The sequence below is a fragment of the Oxyura jamaicensis genome, chromosome 5 (assembly GCF_011077185.1).
Source record: "Oxyura jamaicensis isolate SHBP4307 breed ruddy duck chromosome 5, BPBGC_Ojam_1.0, whole genome shotgun sequence".
Taxonomy (NCBI): domain Eukaryota; kingdom Metazoa; phylum Chordata; class Aves; order Anseriformes; family Anatidae; genus Oxyura; species Oxyura jamaicensis.
The window spans coordinates 39,549,428-39,558,156 of record NC_048897.1 but is presented as its reverse complement, the minus strand read 5'-3'; the positions used below and the strand labels follow the sequence as shown (position 1 = coordinate 39,558,156).

The following is an 8,729-nucleotide window of genomic DNA, read 5'->3' as shown; positions in this document are numbered from 1 at the left end:
TTTCTTTCTTTCTTTCTTTCTTTCTTTCTTTCTTTCTTTCTTTCTTTTCTTTTTCTCTCCTGTCATCTGCTTCTGTCTTCTGTTTACAGCTAAAGTACTACCATTTTCCTTCAGCTTTTTTATTGGCTTTTTCTTCCTTTCTCTCCTTACATTTTTTGGTAATCACACATTAAATGCTGAAATGGCACCTTCCATTTGGCCATTGTGGGGACAAAACTAAGAAATAAGTGTATAGAGCATCTGACTTTGCAGAGCCAATGTATTCATGGTCTCTGAGCTCATAGGAAGGTGATATTGTATTAGTACATATTTGTTTCAAGGTAACTTTGAGAGTAGAAGACAGAAAGTTCATATGTTTTAAATATATATATATGTAAAATTTAGATTGCTGCTTCATTAGTTTCACATGTAGCAGTAGCCTTTGATAGGACAAAATATGTGTACAAGCATAGGCAAAACTTTTACAAAATTAAGCCCTTGTGTTCCTCAGATTTATGAATGTCATGTAAGAGACCTTCACACATTCACATTTGAAAATGGTGTTTTAAATTATCAGTTTTCAAGTTGCAAATGACATCCTAATATATCAATCTGTGTCATGCTCTTTATTCTGATTCACAGTCAAAACTTTTCAAAGAATTGTGAACTATTTTCCAGAAAAAAAAAAGAAAAAAAAAGGAAAAAAAAAAAAAAAAAGAAGAAGAAGAAGAATGTGTTGTTCTCAGTGCAACTTCACAGTTTTTAATTTCCTGGGAACAGCTATGTGGTTGATCACTAAAATCACTATAGGACAAATCAGAAGCTGAATCAAGTTACTTATGAATCATTTCTGCCAAAGAAACACAATTTGCTTTTAAAACCAGCAAAAAAATTGCTAAATACAAATGAGAGTTTTTATGTTTCTTCTCCCAATCCTTCTCCCCCACCCTCAACTGAAATAGATGAATAGGTACACAATTTATATTATAAAAAAGGCAACTATACCAAAGACCTTGATCTTCTTTCACGCAGGTCCCCATTTTTCATCATGCTAGCTCTCTCCCGCAAACTAATGAGACAGACTTCTTTTTCCCATGGTTTTCAAAGCAACTGATGGCATTTTTTCTATCCTTTGGAGTCTATGGGATGTCTCAATAAATGAGTTTGATGGTAGGATGTGGAATAATGTAACAGTTTGGGGCAAGTTATTTTTGTCCCTGTTTCTCTGCCTGCAAACTGACATTGACACAATTTGCATAAGTATTGTGAGCAGCATTGTTCATTATTGTTGAGTTCCAAATGTGAGGTAGTGCCAAGGTATTGACACAGCTGAGTACAGACAGCTTAGATCTATTTAATGGTTGAACTGTGGAGAAAACATCCCTTTCTCTTCTGGAAAGTATATCCCAGTGCTTCCTGTCCAGTCACATTGTTGCTATATGCCTACAGCTTTCCCTTTCCTGCATGTTGAAAGCAAGTGGGGGCTTGTAAATTAGTGTCTTTATGTAATAGATATACAGATGATGCAATGATTGTTGCATCCTCACTTGAGACAGCAATCAGTGCCATCACAAATTAGGAAGAAGAGATCAGCAAGCCGTTATCAATCCACTAGCACACTCATTTTTGGCTACCAGCCAGACTCTGCATTGTATTTATGGAGATGCTGTGCTGTGAAACTATGAGCCCTTCACTTTCCACCTGCCCACTGGATGACTTGCTCTTTGGCAAATTTCATTAAGTGCTCCACATTCTCCTTGCCCTGGAATCCTGGACAGTTTTCCTGGTTTCTGACCAGAAAACAGTACCTACAATCAACATTGGCATCACTGTCTCTAACTCAAGTGCTGCTTCTAGCTGTAAATGTTCCTTTTAACCTTAGAAAAGAAATTGTTAGATCCTTACTGAAATATCAAGGAAGAAATTAGTCAGAAATATTGGGTTCTTATTAATTTATTGAAAACATCAAACTAGTCACTTTCCAAAATAAAATAATATTGGATAACTCAGACACCAGACTTGACACAGATAAATAATTATCTATTTAGTAGCTGGACTCTGTCAAAGTGCTTTTTTTATTACTTTGTCATCTGTACAATCACAACCACATATTGCCCTTCTCTGCTATATCTTCTCTGTCCTTGATTTTATATGATAAACTTACAAGGCCAACGTTTCTTTCAAAAGTGATCAGTGAACTTGGATGTGCTGGATTTTCTGTGTCCAGCCTGGGACACCTGAAAGAATATCTTTTTCACAAGGTGAAACCTCTGCATCCTCCAGTAATGGGGCATGTTTAAGATCTTTCCAGCAGAATGCACAATGCATCCCTAACTTCTGAAAATGTCAGATGAAGATCATTAAAGAGGAAACATACTGTTGTGTTGGCTCACTCTGCAGACTACAGACCTTAGCCTCTCAGCTAGTCTTGCAACATTGTTATAAACCTTTTCTTCTCCCCTGATTAATGCCACTGAGCAGCCCTGTGGAGAGGGACCTGGGGGTGTTGGTTGATGAGTAGCTTGGCATGAACCAGCAATGTGCACCTGCAGTACAGAAAGCCAGCCATATCCTAGACTGCATCAAAAGTAGCATGGCCAGCATGTCATCAAGAGAGGTGATTCTCCCCCTTTACTCTGTGCTCATGTGCCCCACTTGGAGTGCTGCATTCAGCTCCGGGGCACCCAGCACAAGAAGGACGTAGAAGTATTAGAATGAATCTAGCGAGCCACAAAGATGACCAAGGGTCTGGAGCACCTCATCTATGAAGACAGGCTGAGGTAGTAGGGGTTGTTCAGCCCTGGAGAGAAGAGAAGGCTCCAGGGAGACCTTATAGCAGCCTTCCAGTACCTAAAGGGGCCACAGGAAAGCAGGGGGGGGGGGGAATCTTTTGTCAGGGCATGTAGTGATAGGACAAGAGAGAATGGATTTAAAGTAAGAGAGAGTAGATTTAGATTATATATTAAGAATAAATTGTTTATTATAAGGGTGGAACAGGTTGTCTAGAGAAGTTGTGGATGCCCCATCCCTAGAAGTGTTCAGTGTCAAGTTGGATGGGGCTTTGGGCAGCTTGGTCTGGTGGGAGGTGTCCCTGCACATGGCAGGGGGGCTGGAACTAGGTAATTTTTAAGGTCCCTTCCAACCCAAACCACTCTATGGTTCTATAATCTCCCACCTAGGCTAGAGAAAACCTGCAAGAAAAATGAGTTGTGTCTCAGGACTCTGTGTTATACTGTGATATCTGACCAAAAGCTTCATCATATTCTTGTGCTTCTTTTCTGGCAGCTCAGCAAATTTTTATCTTCCAAAATTCACTCTTTATGGGAGGTATAACCTAAAAAATATGCTATATAGAATGGGCATCATGGATGTGTTCACTGATAAGGCTGATCTCTCTGGGATCACTGGACAGCCACAGCACAGAATTTCCCAGGTAAGTCATACTGCTTTTTGTTTTATGGGCCCATGATTACTGATGCTCATATCACTTTCTTTTTAAACACTCATGATGCAAAACTCACATAAGAAGGATTCACTTCACATGAAAATGCAGAATTTGACATACAGAGTATTTCACCCATGTTACTTGGGCTGTCATTCACATTGTAATGGAGCAGGTAACAAGTCCATAACTTTTTAATCCAGGAGTCATATTTGTTCTGCTGGGACCACCTTATAAACAGACAATACCAAGTTATCATCTCCCCACACCTTGGTGTCCTCATGCACTGTGTTGTTACAGTTCTGTGTCTACCTTCTTTTGCCCGTCTGTGGGTAAAAAGGGACTGTAGGATGTATCACTGCTTGTGTTTTATGGTGAGAAGGAGAGAGCAAAACCAATGTTTGCTTTTAAACATTTTGGGAGAAAGGAAAATGCAGTTCCTAAAAACAATTAGCTTCAAGCCTGTGAGCAATGAGTTCCATTACTGTAATTCTTGGACAAAAGCTACAGATAAGTTATGCTTCAAGATACAGAGTTTGAAGTTGACAATCAGTGCTAACAGGCAGTGCCAATTTCATTGTCTAATATGAGAAAAACAACAAACTGCAGGTGGAAGTCAATGAATTAGGATTTGTGAATGGCTTTATTTTGGAAACTAAAACTTAAACATTTCTCCATAAGTTTAAATTTGCAAAATCAAGACATTCCTCTGTATCAAAATCAAGACATTCAGAGATCCTAATTCATTGACTTCCATTTCTAGCCCCCTCCTTTATTCCCTTTTTTTTTTTTCAAAGACATTAAGGAACATAGAAAAAAATAATTTCAGGGTGCTAATCATTGTGTTAAACTGCATGTTAATTCTTCAACTATACAAACTTGTCAAAGACTATTAAATGTGATTTTGCTCTCTTTTAAGCTTTATTCTAGCTCCATGGATCAGCATTAGAGACATCAGGAAACAGGAAAAGAAACAAAGCAAAATTTTTATGAGCAGAGATATGTTCTTACCTCAAAGTTGAGCTTTTTCTCTCTAGGGCTAAGAACACCATGCTTTTTGATGATAATTTCTTACTAACATCTTCACAGACTTTTAGCTCAAGTTCTCATTTAGCTAACTAGTTTTGTACCCCATTGACTTGTAACATGTCTGTTTCTTTACAGGCTATACATCAGGCTGTGGTGAAGGTGGATGAGACTGGCACCGAAGCAGCAGCTGCCACAGGCATGGAAATAGTGCCTATGTCTGTTCCAGTTACTATTAAATTGAACAGACCATTCCTAATGGTCATAACTTTGGAGAACAATATACTTTTCATGGGAAAAATTGTGAACCCTCTGAAAAAAGATTAAGTTGATGTACATATTAGGTACGCAGTTATCAACACTTAAATCCAACGTTTCACGTAATGAGCATAGCATGGCTACAGAGGGCTCTCCACCTCTTAACTATGTTATTCACTTTTTTTTTTTTGTAGATGAGACACTTCAACAGTCTGTCATAGTTGCATGTTTGTTTGGGCCTTTTTTTTTTTTTTTTTTTTTTTTTTTTTTTAAAGAAGGATACATTCAGGCAAAACTGTCATTAGATCTGGAAAAAAGTAGGCCTGTGTAATAACGACAGCATATATACATTTTCTAGCAGGGAAGATGAGGAGCATATGAGCATGTGGGTGGAGAGGATTGTGTAAGCCTACTTCTTCCCTCATGTCTGCCTTCTCACCACTTCTTTTTTTTTTTTTTTCATTGACTGACAAATGGGTACAAGTTATCGCACTTAACTACTTGTCCCCATTTTCCTACCAACGTGAAGTTCAAATTAAGAATATATTTTAACATACATAGTGCTTACTACCTTGCATAATACCATTGTTTAGTGAGTCTGTTACCTCCTTGCCTTTCAGCTGTTCTGGCATCTAAGCTGCTGAAAAGGGGGTCACAGAGAAGGTGTGTTTTTGCCTTGCCTATCCACTGTTTCTGTAGGAGTTTCCAATCCAAACTCATTCCAGAGTATATGTGTCAGAATTGGGTCTGAGAAAAGAAGACATAAATCAAATCTCTACAGCTTCCTGGATCAGACCTTTGTAAATCTGATATACAGCTTAGAGCAGCTTCTGGCCAGTGCCTGCGCCTAAACCAGCTACTAGAGGAAACATAAGCCATCTCCTTGTGGTGCCAGTGCCTGTAGCATTACCATCTGGCCCTGGGAGATTACCCATGGTAGTAAGCACCATTGCAGTATTGTTTGTAGGACTGAGCACCCTACCAGTAGCACCTTATACCCCATTGGTGACTTTTACCATGTCTTGATATAACCCCTTCTGTTCCCGGACTGTCCAGTAACACAACATTGGTATTCTATTTATCATCTACTTCATAGTTAACATAGCAGCAATATTGTAGGATCTGTTTTCACTATTAGGATGCACAATACCAAAAGCCACATTCATAATGCACATGCTTATTTATTTTTTCTTAAGTTTACTTTCTTATCTATTTTTTCTTCTTGTTTCAGAACATCTACCAGTATTTTATTTCTGTGCTCATGTTCATGGTATATATCTGATTTCTGGTTGCAGGAGGGGTAAATTATTGACTAAAATGGGTTAGTCTGTTAATGGGTGTTAAGCATTAACAACAGTCTTTGTACAGTCTTGAAATACGCAGACAAATGTACTACAGTAGAAGAACAACAATGAATAAATATGACATTAAAAGTTCCTAATTTTGCTATTTTATTTCTCTAATTCAGAGTTAAGAATTAAGAAGTATGGTTCCAGCATTTTTTTTCACCTGTATCAACAAACATTTATATGTTGCTCATATGCCAGCATATATTGCTCAGCATGATAATGCCAGTAACAAGATTAGAAAGCCTTCTCTCTTTGGCCTGAGCACTAAATCTCATTCAGCACATAGCAGGTTATTTCTCTTTGGAGGAGCAGTTACTGGGAAGGTTGGGCATTTCTTTGATACATCAGGTTTTATTTGAAAGGCTATACACAACATATTGCTTCTACTTTATCAAATGTATAGATTCATGTGTGTCCCTCGTCATCTCTGTTCTGAAAAGGTCTCACCTGACTCTGTCTAATTGTTATTTTACCAGTCTTGACATGTGTTTTGTGCTGCAGTTCTTGTTCCTTCAGCTGTTTTATTCCATAAACAAAATATGTTTGCTCCTAAATTCTATACTGAGTGACAGAGTGATATTCAGTCAGCTACCTGAATTAAATCATACACTTTTTTTTTCTTTAATAGAATATGACAGAAAAATGAAAGAATACTTAGCATTGATCAGCTTTTTGTAAAGGAACTTTTTTCCAAATAATATCAGAGGTATACAAGAGAGAAGAAAAACTAATCTGTGTGACATTTAAATTGGGCAATAAGGAAGAATAATCTCATTATCTCACAAATTAAAAGTTAGATATACTCAACTTGTTTTCATTTGTCTTTGACTACATCACTCCATCTACAGCAAAACTTAACAGAGGACATTCTTCTACAGGTTCTTGCAGACCTTTGTATTCTAATATAAAATATTCTAATTTTGAAATTTGTATTCTAATGTAAAATATTATTCTAATTTTATACTCTAATCTCATAATATTTATATTCTAATATAGAATACAAAGAAGAGAAGGCTTTGGGGAGACCTCATTGCAGCCTTTCAGTTCCTAAACAAGGAACAAGGAAACTGCCTACAAGGAAGCAGAAGAGATACTCTTTGCCAGGGAGTGTAGTGATAAGACAAGGAGTAACGGTTTTAAACTAAAAAAGGATAGATTTAGATTGGATATTTGGAATAAATTCTTCACTATGAGGGTGGTGAGAGACTGGAAGAGGTTGCCCATCCCTGGAAGTGTTTAAGGACAGGTTGAATGGGGCTTTGAGCAGCCTGGTCTAGTGGAACGTGTCCCTGACTATGGCAGGGGAGTTAGAACTAGATGGTCCTTAAGGTCCCTTCCAACCAAAACCATTCTGTGATTCTATATTTATCTACAGACACTGCAGACCAGGTCACAGTGTTCTGACATAACCAGATCTTCCAGCTTTCTTTCCTTAAAAATGTGTAGTAGGAATGGATGTACATTCAAAAAATCTGACTTAAAAAAGAATGGAAAAAAAAAAGAAAAAAAAGAAAAAAAAGAAAAAAAAAGAAAATTTTGGCATGTTCACATGACAAAGTAAATGAGAATTATGAAGAAAAACTTCAGAAAATGGAATACCAAATCATTAAATAGAAAACTACTGTAAGACAGGACAAAGACTACTTTAAGAAATAAATAAACTACATAAGTTTATTAGCTGCCAAAGCAGCTAATAATTCATTTTCAAGGACATCAGAAACCTGCCAGAGAGCCTCAGGGGTCAATTGATGTTCAAAGTGTAAAAGGAGTGCTCAAGGTGAGTAATGCCAGAGTGGAAAAGCTCAATCCATTGCACAAGTACTTCTTTTGCTGTGGTTGAGCCTGCGGAACTATTTCAAGTTGAAGTAACAAAGTAACAGTAGATTTTAGGAAAAAAAAAAAAAAAAAAAAAAAAAAAGGCAGAGCAAGAAACAGCAAAGTATCAGGACTGTTTAGTATTCAAGCAAGAGCTCTGAGCTGTTTCAAGAAAAAAATGTTAAACCTTTCACTGTGATGCATCACTTAGACTGGTCACTGTATTAGAGTAATAACAAGTTACAAATGTGACACAGTTAAAAAAAAGATGCAAGTAATCATGCAATGAATTGAAAATCACTTAGTCCAACCTCGGAATTTTGGAAACTGTAGAATTTGTAGTCATATGGATACATATGACAAAATATTAAAAAACTAATATGGATTTGCAGAAGAATTCCTTAAAATGCTGTGGAGTGTGTAAGAGGATTACAATTTGATTTATATATAACACAGAGAAAAAAAAAAAAAAAAAAAAAAAAAAAAAAAAAAAAAAAAAAAAAAACAAAAAAAAAAAAAACAAAAAAAAAAAAAAAAAAAAAAAAAAAAAAAAAAAAAAAAACAACAACAAAAAAGACAAGAAATCTTCCATGAAGGATCTTTTAAAAACACACAAACTAGCAGGAGAGGGAAAAACTTTAGATGGGTTTATAAGCAATAAGTTCAGGCATGTGTCCTTCAGAGAATTCAGAGATGATTTGGGAATGTAATGTATTGTGAGGTCATATATTTTTCTGATGGTCCCACCTTGTTCATGGGTTTTAAAAAATGAACTGTGTGTAAGGACCTCACTGTACTAAGTGACTGACTGATACAATGGCAGTGGAAAATAGCTGTCAATAAATAGAAAGAAAGAATAT

At 36.7% G+C, this 8,729-nt stretch overlaps 1 protein-coding gene across 10 annotated transcripts in view; it reads left to right on the top strand.

Moving 5' to 3' along the window:
* The window catches only part of LOC118167987 (serpin A3-4-like), a 65,629-nt gene that overhangs the window by 52,572 nt on the left and 4,328 nt on the right, over positions 1 to 8,729 (top strand). For 8 of the 10 annotated variants that reach the window (XM_035327996.1, XM_035327995.1, XM_035327999.1 and 5 more), the window contains 2 exons: positions 3,265 to 3,412; positions 4,586 to 6,146. In XM_035327996.1, the coding sequence (XP_035183887.1) occupies positions 3,265 to 3,412; positions 4,586 to 4,774 (337 nt within the window). In that variant the 3' untranslated portion in view covers positions 4,775 to 6,146. Of the gene's footprint in view, positions 1 to 3,264; positions 3,413 to 4,585; positions 6,147 to 6,173; positions 6,862 to 8,729 lie in introns of those variants that run through there. The other 2 variants (XM_035327998.1, XM_035327997.1) reach the window with 2 other exon arrangements.